The 19794-nt window shown below is 37.4% G+C and overlaps 1 protein-coding gene across 1 annotated transcript in view; it reads right to left on the bottom strand.

The window, feature by feature from the left end:
• Positions 1–19545, bottom strand: part of LOC127431767 (reversion-inducing cysteine-rich protein with Kazal motifs-like) — a 92160-nt gene extending 72615 nt beyond the window's left edge. The window contains exons 1-2 of the mRNA XM_051682303.1: positions 19296–19545; positions 1030–1091 (exon numbers count right to left, since the gene is read on the bottom strand). Of these exons, the coding sequence (XP_051538263.1) occupies positions 1030–1091; positions 19296–19365 (132 nt within the window). The 5' untranslated portion in view covers positions 19366–19545. The remainder of the gene's footprint in view (positions 1–1029; positions 1092–19295) is intronic.
• Positions 19546–19794: the final 249 nt, after the last annotated feature.

The raw sequence follows: 19794 nt of genomic DNA, 5'->3' as shown, positions 1-19794 counted from the left end.
CCGGTGGAGAGAGTCAGCAGCTTCAAGTTCCTGGGTGTCCACATCACAGAGGAACTCACACGGTCCATCCACACTGAGGCCGTTGTGAAGAAGGCTCACCAGCGCCTCTTCTTCCTGAGATGGCTGAGGAAGTTAGGAATGAACCACCACATCCTCACATGAATCTACACCAGCACTGTAGAGAGCATCCTGACTGGCTGTATCAATGCCTGGTATGGCAATAGCACCGCCCACAACAAAAAGCCCTGCAAAAGGTGGTGCGAACTGCCAGACACATCATCAGAGGTGAGCTTCCCTCCCTCCAGGACATATATACCAGGCGGTGTGTGAAAAAAGCTTGGAGGATCATCAGAGACTCCAGCAACCCGAGCCATGGGCTGCTCTCACTGCTACCATCAGGCAGGCGGTATTGCAGCATCAGGACCCACACCAGCCGACTCCATGGCAGCTTCTTCCCCCAAGCAATCAGACTTTTGAACTCTTGATCTCTCACGATCAATATACATCAGCACTGCACTTTATTAATCTTATAATCTTATTATCTCACACTGGACTGTCATAAATTATATTCTCTCTTAACAATACTGGCATCTGACTATCAACAACAGCCTGAAAGTCAATACAGCATAATACAACATACTGTATATTTGATATATACTATTTTTATTGTATACTGTGTATTCTATATTGTGTGTATGTGTATTCTATATTGTGTTGTGTAATTATGTGTATTTTAGATATGTAAATTGTGTTGTGTAATCTGATATTATTGTAAATTGGTATATGTCTCATCACTGTCATGACTGCTATGTTACTCGGAACTGCACCCAAGACTTCCACCCACTGTTGCACTTGTGTATATGGTTGTGTGACAATAAAGTGATTTGTTTTGATTCGATTTTTTTAGCTTACGCACCAAAGCTACTTGGAAATATAAGCCCTTTCAATATTTGGCATGGACGTCTTTACAGCCTTTGTTCTGCTGTTGGTTTACTTCATTTTGTTGGTGTAAATGAGTATGTGTCTTACCTGTTCACATGCATCCCTACACTGAGGAAATAGTTCTGCAGCATGATGGCAGCAGGAGGGATCTAGAAAACACACAAAGAAAGAAGTAAGGCAAGTTCAGTCCCATTTGATCCCATGTACTCCCAACATTTTTCACTTTAAGCCCTGTCAACGGAGAACACCTTTGTCGGCACTTTGTATTCCCCCATAAATAGCCAGTCTAATGTGTAAGTATCTCGAAATGTCCACTATACTGTATATGGACATTGTGGCTTTATCTGCTTTAAGAATGGTGCACTCTTAGGGTAGCGTTTAATTCATACCGCACCACAAATTAGTAGTCAAAACACAAACTTGACTGAAAAGAGTTAATTCTAAACAGTGAGGTATTTTTAATTAATGTCATGAACATTCTTAAAGCCAAAAGTAGGACATAATTGGGTAGATTCATTGTCAAAAAATATATTGAAGCTAGCATTGCCATTTTCAAAAAACTGCCAAACTAACAGTAGTGTTGCAATTTTAGAACATCTGCAAAGCTACTAGTAGAGCTGGCTTTTTCATTTAACTGCAAAGCTAACAGTTGGGCTGACTTTTTCAATCAACTGCAAAGCTAACAGTAACATTGCTATTTTCAAACAACTACAAAAAAGCTAACAGTAGCATTGCCACTCTCAAACAACTGCAAAGCTAACAGTGGCACTGGCATTGTCATAACTGCAAAGCGTATAGCAGTGTTGCTGTTTTCAAACAATTGCAAAGCTAACAGTAGCATTGTCAAACAACTGCAAAGCTAACAGTAGCATTGTCAAACAACTGCAAAGCTAACAGTAGCATTGTCAAACAACTGCAAAGCTAACAGTAGCACTGGCATTTTCAATCAACTGCAAAGTTAACAGTAATGTTGCCATTTTCAAACAACTGCAACAGTGGCATTGTCAAACAACTGCAAAGCTAACAGCAACTGGCATTTTCAATCAACTGCAAAGTTAACAGTAATGTTGCCATTTTTAAAACAACTGCAAAGCTAACAGTAGCATTGTCAAACAACTGCAAAGCTAACCACACTGGCATTTTCAATCAACTGCAAAGCTAACAGCAGCATTGCCATTGTTAAACAACTACAAAGCTAACAGTAGCGTTGCCATTTTTAAAACAACTGCAAAGCTAATAGACCTTACAAAAATCAAGAATTCTGGCAAACTTGCAGCAAACTTGCTAACAGTAGCATTGCTATTTTTAAAACAACTGCAAAGCTAACAGTAGCGCTGACATTTTCAATCAGCTGCAAAGATAACAGTAGTGCTGGCATTTTCAATCAACTGCAAAGCTAACAGTAGCGTTGCCATTTTTAAAACCACTGCAAAGCTTACAGTAGCACTTTCAAACAACTGCATATCTAACAGGTTGCCATTTTTAAAATAACTGCTAAGCTAGCAGTAGTGTTGACATTTTGTTTCCTTATCTTCTTTCAAGTGTCAAATGCCTTTATGGTCGAACATTAGAGATATCAGGTCAGAATTTCTCACATCTGACTTTGGATCCAGTGAAGCAGTATGAACAAATTTGAGATGCTACTTGACATGAACTGTACATGAAGTACATGAAGTAAAATGTACTGCAACATAACTGTCATTCCAAGGGAACCCCAGAGGAATGGAGAGGGTACAACAGGGTGCAACATGGTTCAATAAGGTGCATGCTCCTATTCTGTGTGCTCAACTGTTTGCTTATAATAATCAAAAGGGAGAGTTGTGGCTTTGAGAACTTTGGAAAAACATATTGTCATCTGTTTATGCTCCTCTGGAAAAAGTCATCATTATCAAAATTAAGCACTTTCATCTCAGCACAGACTCAGCCTCCCTCCATTTGCATCTCATCCAGGCCGGTTCCTTTCATCAATGTGATTTGATCTGTTTCTTCTGCTTTGTTGAATCTATCTATGCCTTTTCTCCTCCGTCTCAGTAAAGGAGGAAGCAAAGTGCCAAAGGGGAGCAGCAATTGTGACTGAGGTGTGTGCGGATGAACTGTGTGTACTATTAAGTGCTCTTCTTTGGTGTCTATACTGAGTTTTGAGTAGGGGATCTGGAGGGAATCTGGAGCATTCCAATTGTGGCTAAAGTTATAAGGGTTTGTAACAAACATTGTTAAAATAACATTAATGGAACATCCTTGTGATGTTATTAGAATTCAATAAAAGTTCCTAGAACATCAGAACAAAACATTCTTGTGCCACACTGTTTGTTCATCCTTTATTCTAGAAGTTGAAGCAAACAATATGTTTCACTACAAAATGAAGTCATTTTGACATCCATTGCATGCTCATGAGCACTATGAGAGAAGCTCATTCGCAGAGGCTAGCGTGTTCACCTGAGAACTTGTAGTGTTATCTGCACTAAATGAAATAAGGGTAAATTATTACAGAATTGTTATTTTTGGGTGAACTATTCCTTACAAAATTGAAATTTTTATGGTTCCCACAACCACACTGTAACCTTTGGAAAACGTTTTAAGAACATACATTTGTTTGCTGGGATCTGCTTTAGGTCCAAGTGTGTCTGGATTTGAAATGACCAGACAGCCAGAGGAAGTGAGATACACCAGCACCCCTTTCCTTTCATCCTTCTGATTAAAGGACACAGTCGCTTATAGAGCTGACACCAGTGGTTTTTTAACGTGTTGGAGCATGCGTGCGTGCGTGCATTTGTGAGGGACAGTGTATGGATGGGTGCTTGTCTGTGGTGCGCATGTAAAATGTACAATAAATCTTCGCTTTAAGAAACATGTCTCAGCTCTTGTGGCATTGTTGTTCTTCTGAGGTTGAGGAATAGACCTCCATTGTTTCTGAAGTAAGCCTGTAAATGGAAGCAGTTGTTTTGTTTAATGGGTTCCATGGCCCTGTTACCAACATTCATGATGGGGTTTTAAAGCCATAAGTATGTCCTTAACGACTCGTGCATGGAACTCGCGCTTCCGCATTAGACATCCGGAAATTTGCATGTGATGAAGTCGTACGAGTTTATGCGAACAACATCGTGCGAGACCATACGAAATACCCAATTCGTAAATTATGTATGACTTTTCATGAGATTGGGTTGGAGATTGCTATTCACGAGGGCCAATTTTCTAGTAAAGCCACAGCCAAGTAGTGTTGTGTGTACTGCAATTAAGTGAAAGTTATGCAAAGGTCAATTTCAAAGCCATTTTAGATGCATTTAGTGCTTAAATGTACTGCACTATTAGACAAGAACATTTGTGTTTTTTGTATTCCAAAATTGCTAATGATTGTGCTTTTTAAAGCTGGTGAGGCTGAACGTGAGTTAGGTTGGGAGGAAAAAAGAAGAAAAGAGAATTGGACAAAAAAGATCTGGTCCAACTGACTTGCACTGAGATTAAATTGAGACTAACCTGTTAACCTGCACCCCCTTTTAAACAAAATTCAAGAAATGACATACCAATCTAAAATGGCCGCATTTCATGAAGTCTTTGAATTACAGGAATAATTGTGGTCTCTTTTCACAGACACTTGGCAGAGTATATTGCCCAAATTTTCTAAGATCATGTCATGTGGATTTTTTTAGAGGACACTCTAAATGATAACAGAAATACCAAGTAATTTAATTCAGTCTTTTATGTCTTTTGTTTATATGATAAAATGGAAACTTTTGCCATGGAGAGAAATCTGAAATATCTTACTCATGTGAAATTTTAGGAGAAACATCTGAACAAAAGTTCATATTTAAATTAAACATAACTGAGATCTCCATTAATTCGCTAGAGTTTTGAAAGAGTGACTTCTGAGTAATACATTTTTCCTCTTTGTATCCACAGGCATAGGGGGCAGTATTTTTGTTTCCTGTTTGCAAGTCAGGTCATTAACCATTATGTCTTAACATTTTCCAAATAACCAAAATGAAAATTTCAAGGCCGCATGGTATTTTCAGTTAAGCCAAGCTTGGGTGCCTGGGAACCAGATCTCTATCCAGTACTAAAGAGCAACTCCTCCATGGAGGCAACATGTGCTAGTATTTTGTGCTTAATAGCTTCTGTGTCCCTGTTTTTCTGAAGAATAGTAATAATGCTACCCACAAGCCACATCAAAGGAATTCCCCTCTTCAAACCCATCTTCCCCTCTCCTGACTCTTCCCCCTCCTCAATGCTCCTGAACATCCCTCTCCTGCTTGCTAACATCCAAACTGGCCCCATTCAGATAGGCTTGAGGATGCTCCCCACCAGTGCTTCTTTTCCCAAGTGTACTTCACTCGATCGTTTTTAGCAGTAGGGAAAGAGCTCCCCAGAGAATATGGGAGAAGGGTAAAGCTAGCCATGCCTGTGCAAAGGGTGTTTGTGAAAGTGCACAATTGATGTCCAGAGACACCTGGATCTCTGACAGGAATTAAAGACAACTTTAAAGGGAGGCACTTTGACAGCCTCGAAACACCAATGAGAACCAGACGAGAAGGCAAGGGGTACAAGTACATGGTGGGGGGTTTCAATATGTGGTCGTGAGACCCTGGACCCTGAACTGCTTCCATTGAAAGCCATGAGAATTCTATTTAGCCTCAAAGCCTTGGTTTTATCTCCTACTTACGCAACTGGAACGGATATACCCATCGCTCTAAAGGACGGGAGAGTGTGTTTATGTTGCTAAATCTTCATTCTGACTAAGTTAATCAAATGCATTATCTACACAGTATGTGATTATTCTGTCCAATTAGTCAGAATATCAAAATGGACAAGGTGATAGAAAAACAACTAGATTTTTTCAAGAGGTCCTTGCTGGTTCAAAAGTCACCACCACGATGTTAGGGTGTTGTGGGTTGTTGCCAGGACATTGCTATACGCAGTTGCTAAAGTGTTCTGAGTGGTGTTCAGCATGTTGCTATGTGATTGCTAAAATGTTCTGAGTATTGTTTAGCATGTTGTTATTGCATTTTGCTAAATTGTTCTCAGTGGTGTCACTATACAGTTGCTAAAGTGTTCTAAGTACACTTACAAGAAATCTAGAGTATTGGAAAACTAGCGGCAAACTTACCACAAATTTGCAGCAAAAACTCATTAAATTCACATGCAAATGATCTTGTGATTCGATGCAAATATTTTGCCAGAAGTTTGCAGCTCTTTACCGGTAGTGTTGAACCTGCAACAAACCTTTGGCAACAATGGAAAATTTGCTGCAGGTTTGCCATTTGAAAATAATCAGTGGCAAATTTGCGGCATACATTTCCATGAAAAAAGGGTACTGATTAGCACGTTGCTATATGGTTGCTAAAGTGCTCTCTAAGTATTGTTTAGCACATTGCTATATAGTTGCTAAAGTGTTCTCAGTGGTGTTTAACACATCGCTATGCAGTTGAGTTCTGAGGTGGTTAGCACGTTGCTATGTGGTTGCTAAAGCTTTCTGAGTTTTAGCACGTTGCTATGCGGTTGCTAAAGTGTTCCGAGTGGTGTTTAGCGTGTTATGTGGTTTCTAAAGTGTTCTGAATGGTGTTTTGCATGTTGCTATGCATTTGCTAAAGTGTTCTGAGTGGTGCTTGACATGTTGCTATGCGGTTACAAAGGTGTTCTGGGTTGTTGCTAGCTTACACGTGCCATTTTAAAGTCAGATCGCTTAGAAAAATAGTAGCACACATAATAATAATAAATTATATAAATATAATAATATGAAGCAAGTAAACATATATAGAATAAACAATATGTATATTATATAATATAAGGCATCAATTATCTCCATAGCACAAATCAAATTCACACTATCACACTATCAAATTCTACTTTGTTAGACCATAAAAATTTTGGTGCAGAAACTCATTGCAGAACTTTCAAAAGTTGGATTTCAGACTAGAGCAAAAGCAGATGCACTGGCCCATGTTTGACTTTTTCAATATAGATAGGAGGATACATAAGGAGGAGGGATGTTAGCTTTTAAAGGACAGCCATTCCCATGCACTCCCTACTTCAGAGGGCAAAGCAAAGCCACTTGCATTCCTTCACAGACTGTCTGGTCAAAGTGCCATGCCCTTCACCAATAATAGGGGGAAAAAGGTTGAACATGTCCCAGACACCAGCAGGGCTCTTAGTAGAGGGGCATGACTAAATAGCATACACTAGTAATCCTGGTAGCTGTGGCATTATTTTCTAAGACTTACACTTTCCAGACTAAAATGTTGATATTGCTGAGCTTGGCAGCAATGTTGAACTTTGACTGTGTGGTTCCATAATATTAGTATACAAAGGATTCTCTAGCACAGGGGTACTCAATAGGCGGACTCTGGTCCTGATCCGGACTGAAGAACAATTAAATCCAGACCGAGCTCTGAATCTTTGTGTTAGCTGTCTGACACCTGGCTAAGTGATTGTGTAAGCATACGCATATACACACGTGGAGCGGGAATAAATAGCGTTCAGCGCTAGAGAGAAATATTTCTCTATAGAGCGGGAATAAAGCGCATCCAGCTCTATGCGCTTTATTCACTGCCGTTGAACGTGCTTGCTTTATTCCCGCTCCGCACGCGTTGTCTCTCTACATACATTCTGAATGTAAAAATATTTCAACACAAAAACTGGACTGCTGTCATTCAGCTTCAAAATGAACTGTTGATCTTATCTTTTAATATTCATATCCAAGTGCCCTCAACTGATGAAGTCTTGATTAAATATTTTAATCTTTTGGTAGAAAAGATCTCTCAGACCCCACTACTTTAGCTGTCTCTGAGCCTTCAATGTCCTCATCAGGATTTGTTTTCTTCTTTTTTCTTTTCTTTTTTTTTTTACTAAGTGCTGCCAATGTGGCAAGTTATAAAAACTATTAAAAAAAAGATACATAATTTCCAAGCCATATAACTACTGACACCATGTAAGCTACATATTATTATCCGGACCTTTTCTGGGAAGGAAATGTAGAGACTGGACCTCTACATTGAGTACCCCTGCTCTAGCAAATGGTCAATGAGTATTATACCACTTTACCACATCCTTTACCACATCCATTATGGTAGAAACATCAATTGATAATGAGAGTTTGTGTGAAAACATAATTTATTTCATGTGTGTGACTTATAGGTTTGAAATTAAATCTTTATGAAAATTGCATAGCTGACCCATTGCTTAACAAAGAATTTAATGAATATGCCTCTTTCTAGACCAGATGTCTGTCTCTTAGAACATTCTTTTCTTATTTGACTTGAGACTTCTAAAAATGCCATATTCCTCTTGAATTGAAGATGTTGGTCTTCAATTAGCATAAAGGACAACTACCAATCCATATCGTGGTTGAGTGGTAGGAAAGCAGGGCAATTTGTGGCCTCTTTGTGGCCGCAGCCAGGGTCGCTTAACGAGCTGGGATTTTAATGACACAATTGAAGGTGCACTGGACCATTCAGTTTTGCTCTCCCTGGCTGTCCGTCTGCCCTCTTTTGTGCTTGCAAGACATTCAGCCAAGACCAATCAAATTACTGTTGCCATGAAAATTGATAAAAGTCATGGCAATGAACACTTCTACCAGTTGTAGTAGTGTTAGCATGTTCCTCTGGAAAAACCAAAGGGCAGCATAAAACAACAACATTGTGTCTGTTGCTTATTGAGTTGAGCAGCACGGTGAGTTTCAGCATTTACATTATACAAGGGCAGGATCAATTGTGCAGTGAACCTAACTGTTTCTCACTGTGAGACCTTTAATGAACAATGACAGTTACACAGGGGCTGGTTAGGATGCATAGCGCTGAGAGGCCTATAAAGCTGCTAATGAGCAGTGGAACAGAGACACTGGCCATGAGTTGAATCTGTGTATAGTCCACTAGTGCATTCAGAGAGGTCCGCCAATTCCAGCACTGGATACACTGAAAAAATGCGGTAACATTTAAACTAACTGGTTTGATTCGTCAAAAATATTATTTACAGTAACATCACTGAACCAACCTTAGAACATTAGGTTACACCGACAAAAGTGTTAGATCACATAGGAATAGATCCTTACAGGGATAGTTCACCCAAAATGAAAAGTCTCTCATAATTTACTCACCCTCATGCTATCCCAGATGTATATGACTTCCTTTCTTTAGCAGAACACGTATGAAGAAAAATAGAAAAATAACTCAGTAGATCCTTATAACGGATGTGGATTGTAACACGATTTTCCAAAACGCACAGACAATCAGCATTAACATCATCTATACGACTCCAGTGGTTAAATGAATGTCTTATAAAGCGATGCGATCACTTTTGGTGCAAAAAAGATCAATATTTAATTACTGAGGGCTGAGGTCACGAGGTCTTTCCAGCGATGGCATGGAAACTTTCCATTTGTTGCAGCAGACATCCCCCCCCATTTAAGTGTCCCTTATTTTACAAATTCAAAAGTGGCAACTTGGGGGACAGTTTCTTGTTAAAAGGTGGACCAATTAAAGCTGTTGTGGTCTGCGATGTCCACGTTGTTACATGGGTGGAAAGAGGTGATGGACTTCACAGTTGGAGGGTAGTCCTGTTCAACCTCGAAGATAAACAATGACCTAAATCAACAAAAGCAGTGAGTGATAGAGGCCCGTGTGGGACCTGGGGTAATCCTTTCAACCCATAAAGAAGCATGCACTGTCACCCAGAGGGGGGTCTGAGGGACACAATGGAGTAATGGACAGTTGAAAAGACCAGGCTGACTTTGGGAACAATATTCATTCAGTGGGAGCCATGTGGCAAGATAGACTTAACAGAATAGTAGACTGTGTTCCTCCTTTGACAGTGACAAGGAAAGACTTTGTCCAGGCGTCTGTGCTCTTTTGTGCATTTTGACTTAAGTAAGCTGTTGGGTGAATCTCACAAAACGTGGCAAGAACATGTTCGGTTTATATTTAACACGATATATTACACAATTTTGCATATTAATTGCACAATACATATGAAAATGAAGCCTTTCTGTATTAAAAGTTTTCATTAATATGTTTTTTATTAATTATGTATATTCATTTTATTAATACTTTTAGTTTTTTATCTTTTCATTAATATTTCTTGACAATTATTGTAAATTATCATTACCTTAACATGAAAAAGGGTCACTGTCATTAACGTAAAGCAAATAAAAACCATATTATTTCAATTCTAAATTCTTTGTACATACATACATGATGGTAATTGTTGTTGCACTTAATTTAAGCCAATTTATATATTACAGTAATGTATTACTGTAATACATTAAAAATATATATCATTACAGTATATATTATTACTATGAACATCTATTGAGAATCACCACTGAGAATAATGGGAATACCTAAACTAAATTTTAAAAACACTACAGTAACGACAATTGGGGGGATGTGTTGAACTATGATGAACATAATGTCACTATGCAAAAATATCTTAATTATCCTAAAAAGGCTTCATTTTCTATATAAAAAGAACAATTTCTTATTTTTTGATTTTGGGGTGAAATGTGACCTGTGATTGTTTTTGTGGCATTATCCCATTTAATGACAGCCTACTCGGCCAGTTGTTTCCTTCTCTTTTGTATGGGAATGATTCTGTATTGGCCAACTACTTTGAGTGAGTAAAAATGAAAATTAATATCCTGTAGCATATCGTTGGCCAAGCCATAACTGCAGTTGTGTGAATTTGTCCCACAAAGAATCTTCCTCTTCCCAAAATCTGCATGGGTGGAAATTTTCTCAGCCAGTCAAAAAAGTGAATTCAAGATGCAACCCACCATGTAAAATACACACATAGTTTAAAGAGACATTTGGTTGAGATACATCCCTTCTTCAAGCTCAGCCTACTTTTGCCCCTCCATGGCGCAAACCATTGACCGTGTACGACACATGGCAGCTCAAAAGTAGCCAGTGAGCTTGTGATGCCCACATGGTGGGCAGTTATCAGTCACGCCATACTGACACATGCCCTCTTCAGCATGAATGATCATCTGCCCCAACAAAGCCTTGCCGTTTCCTCCTGGAGTAAGCAGCTGGCATGTGGCTACAAAGACACTTCGATGGTTTGACTCACCATGGAAGATCTGAGAACTCAACAGATGCAGTCTGCGGTGCATTGAGATAACACTGATTGCAGATGATTTTAATAATTATAATATCAGGAAGAAAAATTATGTTTGCAGGAGCACTGTCAAAAAGCAGGACCTATGCATTATGACTCATTTCAAAACTCAAATGACTGATATGAGGCATTTACAGTAAATTTACACAATTGGCATACGCTTTTATCCAAAGCAACTGACAGTGGATTCAAGGTACACATATTGTCACTATTGCCATGAGCTACCAGTTGAGCTAGATTAATACATTATAGTCACAGCTGTTAAACCAGGAAGTAATCATGTTTATATAATCAATTAAAAGATTCAGAGGTTGCAATTTCCCTCTAAGATTAAATTTTTACTCCACTGATGGTTAGGTTTAGGGTTGGGGTTTGGGTTATGGGAAAGAGTTAATAAAATATCCATTGCTGTTGAGTATACTCGCTTTATAACTCAAGTTTGCCGCCACTCTTTGGACATTTCACCCAGGAAAATGAAGCTCAAATTTCAGCAAGCACAGAACGATTTCAGCTTAAGAACTTTCCACCTACTGTCGTTAAATTCAAGAGAGATCAGTCTTGGTGTTTCATATTCATTTATTTCCAAAATGTGAAGACCTAATGGTTTGACGTGCAAAAAGAAAGGTTTTAGGTTCAATCTTAATCTTGGGGGACTCTGAAGCTGGAGAGTTTCAGCTCCAGATGGCTCGGCCACAGTCCGTTTACTTGCCGTCTGATGCATTTTTAACAAAAAATGGCAAGCACTTGCTAAAATTGCAAACTCCAATCAGATTTCCTGACTGCTGTGCAACAGGTAGTTATTGTGCTCCAATCATTTCTATACTGTACGTTGTTCCTGGTTAAATATGCTTAATGGCAAGTATCAAAAAAGAGCCGTTGATGGGTTAAGAGTCTTGCTTATGTTAAAAAAATACATTTACAAGGTAGGATATTGCAACCCTTCTTGCAGAAAGCAGTGTGAATGAAGTCCTTTAAAAGAACCCTTAAAAAGCAGACATTACTCATTTTCAAAATATGGAATTTATGTGGTTGAGTGTGTGAATTATTTATTTAGCTTCCATTGCCAAATTGCTTGGGAATAGACACTCCCTTTCACTTGGCCTCATCATATGGATAGTAAACACAACACGACCATCCAGTATTTGATTCTATCCTTGAGCCATTTTCAAGAAGCATAATTTTCTATAATTAACACTGGAGAAATGTTATCAGCTCACAGTATATTATGTAACCACAAAGTTTGGATAGTTGGGCTTTCACTGCATTAAACAGCATGCTGTTTGTTATGTTCCAGTCCCATCAAAGTCCTTTTTAAGGGAGGTCAGCCATCTTTGGAACGCTACCGGGCAGCTATTTTCTATGGATACAAGCAACATAAAAGTACAGCTCCTATCTACTTGAATGGGGAAAGACTTGAAAATCACGAAAATCAAGATGATGTTCAAAGAACGTACTGTACTGTATTTCTCATCAGCAGTTAAATCTGACAAAAATGGGATCATGAGCATGATTTGGAGATTGCAATTTCACACTTAAATTAAAATGTTACTCCACTGATGGTTAGGTTTAAGCCCAAAGTTGAAGTATTCTTTGGTCAAACGCAGTACAGGACACGTGACTGAAATCTCATCATCAGCGGAGTGCGCAAGCACTGAATGCACTCAGCCCAATTTTTCTAACCGCGTGTCTTTGAACGCGTAGAATGCACATGTGCCTGAATTTATGTGCACTAATTAGTGGGTCCACAAGGTGGCAACACTTACATTTTGAGCTGCTGCTGTCATGAAGAAGCATTAGAAGAAGATGTAATCGCCGCTAAACATCAGGAGATGAAGGTAAACACAACAACAGTGGATGTGCAAGTCAAGAGCATGTATGTGAAGAGGCATGGAGATACCTGCATTTGTATAACTCGAGTCTGAAGGAATATAAAGACATCTTTATGGGTCTTAACTCCTGAAGAGAAAGTCTGTGTGCACAGTTATATGGAGTATACTTTGACAGGCTCGCATTCGACTGTACACAGACACTGAGTGTTCACGTCAAAATGGAAGTATACCAAGGGCTTTAGGGTTGGGTTTTGGATTAGGGAGTATGGTTAATAAAATATGAATTCCTGTTGGCTTTATTATATCATAAATATACAGATTGCTTTTGGCACCACCCTGTGGATGTTTCACCTTAAAATCACTTCCAGTTTCGGCCACTGGGGGCAGTACTTTGAATTGTGGTAAGCACTGACTGATTTTAGCAGCAGAACCACCTAATTCAAAGTGTGTTTAGTCTACAAAACAACTTAAAAGTACCATAAAATTAGTCCATGCAACTAATGCGCTGTATTCCAAGTCTTCTTTGTCCGTGTATTCCAAGTCTGATGTGTAAATAATGTCTTCGAATTTACATTAATTTACATTTTTGGGTGAACTACTATTGTATTTTATAAAACAGATAGTTCCGGTCCTGGATGCTGATTGGTCAACAGCTGCATTTTATTCATGATAAAACACAGCTCTGACCTCTTCATGGAACTTCTATTTGTATCACTCCGCAGCACCCATAGCTAACAGTTATTCTGATTGCCTAGCAACATTCTGTTTACCGTTTACACCGCTTCGCATCATGCCTAACAACGCCCTTCAGCTGTGACAATATCCACAATATAGCACGGCCTCTCATTCCTTACTGCTTAAATAAATCCCCCTTCATTATGAGTAAAGCCCTTAAAAATTCTGCTTTGTTATTGTGATGAAGTGGAATTTGACTGCATCCAGCCTTTCTCCACTATCTCTTGCCAAAGTGTCATCGCTGAGGAGGTCCTGCTAGAACATCTGCCTAGCCGTAATGACAGGGTGTCCTGCCACTAACAGGCCACCTCGCCTTTAGAGCCAGCACAGTCTGGTCATAGTTCATCTTATACCCGCCAAGTGTCAAAATATGCTTCCCATTTTCCATCATGAAAAATACAGGGTTCGGCTTTAGACAAAGACAAGCGAAAGGGATATTTACTCATTGACAAAACCTTAAATGAAGGGTCTGTACAACATTGTTCGCTGGTGAACACTGGAATTTCAAGGCGACCCAAAAAAGCCACTTGTGTTTCCTGCCAGTTCACTTCCTGTTGGAGTTTTTCTGTTTTCTTTTTTTTTTTTTTTTTTTTGCCTCAAAAGCTTGTCTTCTTTCACAGTCGAAGCAACAGGCAATCTTTTTGTCTGTCCAGCGAAGGCAGGGTGTTACGAAATATGTTCCAATGCCACTTTTGCATCCCTGTGTCCGCTGAAAAAGACCACCCTTTGCCCTTTTTTTCAGACTTTAAGGGTTGAAGACACATACAATGTTGAATGGTGGACAACTCTTTTTTTTTTTTTCAACTGGCTCCTGCATTCCTCTGTGGCAAGCCCAGTCCTTCATGGGGGAGAGAGTATAATGCCTGTGGTTCAAAGGTCATTTCCTGTGCATTAATTATTAAGGAATCTGACATGAGCGAGGAAGGATGGACTTGACATTGTGGGTCCCAGAGGTTTTCAAACCGAGGTGTCAGCATATGAGTTTCTTCTGAAATTACCCCCAATCTGCGGTAATATCAAATTAAACAAGGGGGGGAAAGACTGAATTTAATTTAAATAAATCTGCCCCAACTTTTGTTGTAAATATCTCTTTATTATAAATAAAGTTCCCACTTTATATTAGGTATCTTTAACTACTATGTATTGTATGTATTTTAATGTTAGTACAATGTATTTATTGTGTAACTACATGTTGTTCTGCAAAATTCTGACAAGATTCACATTTGCTGCTACTGAGGTTGAGGTACGGGTAGGTTTAGGGTAAGTGCTGGAATTAAGGTTTAGATTAAGGTTAGGGTTTTGGGTAAGTGTTGGAATAGGGTTAGGGTTTAGGCTAAGGGTTAAGATTAAAAGTGTAACTACAGATCTAACTAAATATTAGTATTAGTAGTAATATTAGTAACTAAAATATTGTTAAAATATATAAATAGTAGTATTATTTATAATAAATAAATCTGCCCCAAATTTTGTTGGTGTAGTCACATTCAAAAAAAATTATTGTAAGATTTACGCATTTAAATTTCATAACAAAATTACATTAATAAAGCTATATATATATATATATATATATATATATATATATATATATATATATATATATATATATATATATATATATCTTTATTAATGTAATTTTTTTTAAATATTACACAGTTCAATTTGATGGACATTTGTTATGAAATTAAAATAGTTTAGATGTATTACATTTTAGGTACAATATTTTTTGAGGGCAGGGTGATTACATTTATGTTTTATATATTTTATAATATATTTTAGATGGTATGAAGCACAATTTTAGGATACCTGACAAAATGTATGTTACCGTACTAAATTTTTTTGACAGTGTGTGCAATAGCCACAAAAAGAAAATAAAAAAAACACAAAAAATAAAAGGGTCGTAATTGCAGAGCATCGGAAGATAGACAATCCAAGCATTTTTCAATGAATGCTAGGGAAAATCTTTCAAAATGTATTAAAGACTGAAAGAAACTGATGCCACACTATGGAGTGTATTAAGCGGCACATTCCCAATTAACAACATCCAAGAAAACTGTTATTATTCTGAGTTTGAAGAAGAAGCTGAAGGGTGACATATTTTAAAAGAAGCCAAATCTGTATTGGTCAGTCAGTTGTTCAAAAGGTCATTGCAAAACATGTATTTTGCAGGAATTGGCTTCAAACCAAAGAGTTTCTTTCAAAAAGATTTTTAAGAAAGATTTTAAAAGACATTATTAAATAGCTGATAATCATGAATGCACTTCATAAAAACACATGGGAATCATCCATTAAAATAGCTTTTTGGCACAATATTATTTTGCCATAGCATTAAGATATTTACTATGGATCACTTCAATAGTTCACCACTCAGATCTGCGTGTATTCCTGGACTTAATATCCTGAATATGATGTGAAAAATAAAGTCAGAATACGTTTTGAAAGTTCATTATGACATAAAAATGCCAGATGTGTTTAAATGGCCAAACAAAATGTGAGCATAGCATGTGTCCAGTTCTGTGATCGTACATATGTATGGCAGATATGTGTGTCTGCAATCTAAATGAAAGCAGGTGAGATCAAGATCATTCTCAACAGATGCAAGAAACACCCCAGACCTTAGAAAAGCAGAGCAGTGCCACCCCACTGGCTCTTCAAATCCAATAACAAAACATCAAACATTATAGAAAATAGAGTGAGTCCATTCCTTAGAAATCGAATGCCTTCGAATAAAGGAAAAAAATTAGTAAATGAGCTGTAATTGTTTGCATATGTTCAGGTAAAGAAGATGTGCTGGTAGGATGGAATTACAGATGAAAGATCAAACAATCTGTCCTCCAACAAATAAACATGGTATGCCCAAAAGAATCTGCAATGTTAGCAAAGCTTATAAAGGTACCTGTGGCAAATTCCTTAAAAAGAAGAAGAAGAAGAAAAGAAGAAGAAGAAGAAGAAAAGCTAGCAAGGGATGCTGCTTTATGTTTTGGTAGAAGCAATGAAAAAGGTAAAGAGAAAAAAGAACTTAGAAAATAAGAAGTACTGAACTTCTGAATTCTGTAAGAACTTAAACTGAAGGACAAATGAATATTTAAACACATTGTGGCAGGGAATAAATCATTGCTTTTGACATAAATAGTGGTTTTAGCCGTAGATTCCATGGCATTCCTTATTTTGCTGAACTCTTGCTGTGAGAATGACAGGGCTTTGATTTTAAGCGAGGACTGCCACTTCTATTTTTCCTGTTCTTGTTCTGAGCCCTACTTGATTGATTACAGATGTTTGCATTGAAAAAAAAAAGAGAGCTTCAAATAGGTACAACCTGAGACGCCGCTAGATCTGAGAGACGTGATAACCTCAAGGCAACTTCTGGAGGAAACACACGTTTTTTTAACTGGACTGTGAGAGGGGAAAAAGTTGCTAGGAAATGCTGCTTCTCCTAGAGAAGAGAAGCTGGTCACCCTATGAGTACGTAAGGTTAAAAGGTTCGAAAGGCTAACAGCCAATTTTTGCACGGTCACTTTATCTATCTAAAAGCAAAAGTAGCTTAATGCCTTCAATATGTGTCAGATGTCTCGTATCAGTTTTTTACTAAGCACATGTCCACAAACACACACTTCACACACAAACTTAAAAGACTTTTTGGCATCCAGATGTCAGCTTGACTTTGTCTGACAATGATAAAACATGAAAGAATCTTGACTTAAAAATGTCATCATATAATATTCACATTATCTGCTATATTTTCTTATACGTATTAAGTTGTTAAAGTCATAGGGAAAAATGATTTTACTTTTCAAGAAGAGACAAACATTTTGCCAGTGCAAGATATCATGGAAAGATTGACTCGCTGATTTTGACAGCACAAAACAAATGGCAACTGTAAACAGAAATAACAAACAAATGTTTCCAACACATTCTCGCCTCTTTAACACTTTTATGATGCTTTCATCAGTTACACTAATACACATTATATTATGCCACATTATGAAAAAGCAATCATTAGTTAATACTAATGTACTTTCAAATAGTTAAAAATGTCAAGAAACTTTGATTGATATCATTTTTCATATTCATTTTTGAATGTGCATTAACAACTGATAAGTTAAGTGATATGATGTACAGTATACGTTTGTTAAAGGAATATTCCGGGTTCAATACAAGTTAAGCTCAATCGACAGTATTTGTGGCATAATATTGATTACCACAATAATAATTTAGACTCATCCCTCATTTTCTTTAAAAAAAAGCAAAAATCTGGGTTACAATGAGGCATTTACAATGGAAGTGAATGGGACCAATCCGTACCCGTTAAAATACTCACTTTTTCAAAAGTATAGCCACAAGATGTAAACAATATGTGTGTTAACATGATTTTAGTGTAATAAAATCGCTTACTAACATTTTCTGTGTAAAGTTATAGCCAATTTTACAACTTTGTTGCCATGATGATGTAATGTCAACAAAACCATAAAACGACTGTAAAAAATTACAATTTTAACAACTTTACAGCTCGAATAATACATACGTTTTAACAGAAGAATTAATGTAAGTGCTTTTATAAAATTATAAGCTTCATATTTTTGCATTTAAACCCTCAAACACTGGGCCCATTCACTTCCATTGTAAGTGCCTCACTGTAACTTTGATTTTTGCCTTTTTTAAAGAAAAGGGAATTTTTTATTTTATTTTATTTTTTTTTATTTTTTTGTAGTAATCAACATTATGCTACAAATGCTCTCGATTGAGCTTAACATGTATTGAACCCGGAATATTTCTTTAATGGATTATTCATTAAATCAGTGGGTACCCATTTACAATAATGTTGTGTTTGTAAACAGAAGTTAACTACATTAGTTATCATGAACTAAGAATGAACAACAATTATTAATCTTAGATAAAGTTATTTTAACACATACTAATACATTTTAACATTAAAAGAAGTATATGTTAACATTAGTTAATGCATTATGAACTATATTAACCAACAATGAACAACAGTATATTTAGAAATTGACATGATTCATTGTTAGCTTATGATACCTACAGCAATGCATTAACCTCAGTTTAAAGTGTTAAATGACTATACAGAATTATATCCTAACAAGATCTCACTGTATCTGAACAGCATGAGTCTAAACTTCTCCCATTGACTATAGAGAGACACACATTCAATTCTATTAGTAAAGAACCCAAAAACAGAACAGTCAAATATGAGTAGGCTATTTCTTTCAAACACATGTTTATTAATCCTTTAATCATAAAGTAAAAAAATCTGAAGCTATTTTTATACAAATTGCCTGCATTAATAATGGATATATAAGCTACTCCAGAAAGTTATGTGAATATAACGGTACAGTCGGAATAAAGTCGTTAAATTCTTTGACAAATCAAGAAACAAGGGTAAATATCAATCCCGTGTATTTAATCAATGATTATCCAATCATAACCAATCATAATTTGACATAAATAATAAAAAAAAAGACTGAGTCTGAGAATAACGGTGGAGAATCAACAAGTGCAAATGTGCTATTATTGCGTTATTATGCTGTTATTATGCAGTATTCTTATTAAACACACACAGTCAGTGCTTTTACTGCGTCTTGTCGGTAACATCTATTACCGGATTAACAGACCGTTTATTGACAGAACCCCCAACTAGAAGCCGAGAAAGAGAACTAAAAGCGGACTTACCCTGAGTATAAACGAAGACGCAGAAGTTGCAGGAGAGAAGCAAAATGATTATCTCAAAACACACATACATCTTATTGAAATCCTAAAGTGCATGGTGGACTCAAACGCAAACGAGACACGAGCTCCATGAGACCATCTCTCCTAGAAGGAGTTCATCTGTGTGTGTCTGCGGACAGGCCGCGAACACAGAGGAGACGCGGAGCGCGAGCGGAGCTGGAGCTCTGAGCATGTGCGGATAGAGGACTGCTGAGAGGAGGGCTGGGTTAACGGAGCCATGAGAAATCACCGCACTTATACCGTTATGTGCCCGAGGGGTGGGGTAAGGGGACGGCCGCATGAGGGAAAAAATGTCTTATAAAACTTCAAAATATGAGGCATGTATTGCACTTCAGCAGCCCTAGCTAAGGCTGATATTAGACTTCATTAAAGTAATATAATTCCTTTTTTTTTTTTTTTTTAAGTTGGAATGAAAACCTCATATTTGAATAACCATTATTGC

Source organism: Myxocyprinus asiaticus, chromosome 41, assembly GCF_019703515.2.
Source record: "Myxocyprinus asiaticus isolate MX2 ecotype Aquarium Trade chromosome 41, UBuf_Myxa_2, whole genome shotgun sequence".
NCBI classification, from domain to species: Eukaryota; Metazoa; Chordata; class Actinopteri; order Cypriniformes; family Catostomidae; genus Myxocyprinus; species Myxocyprinus asiaticus.
This window is presented reverse-complemented; position numbering and strand designations above follow the sequence as displayed.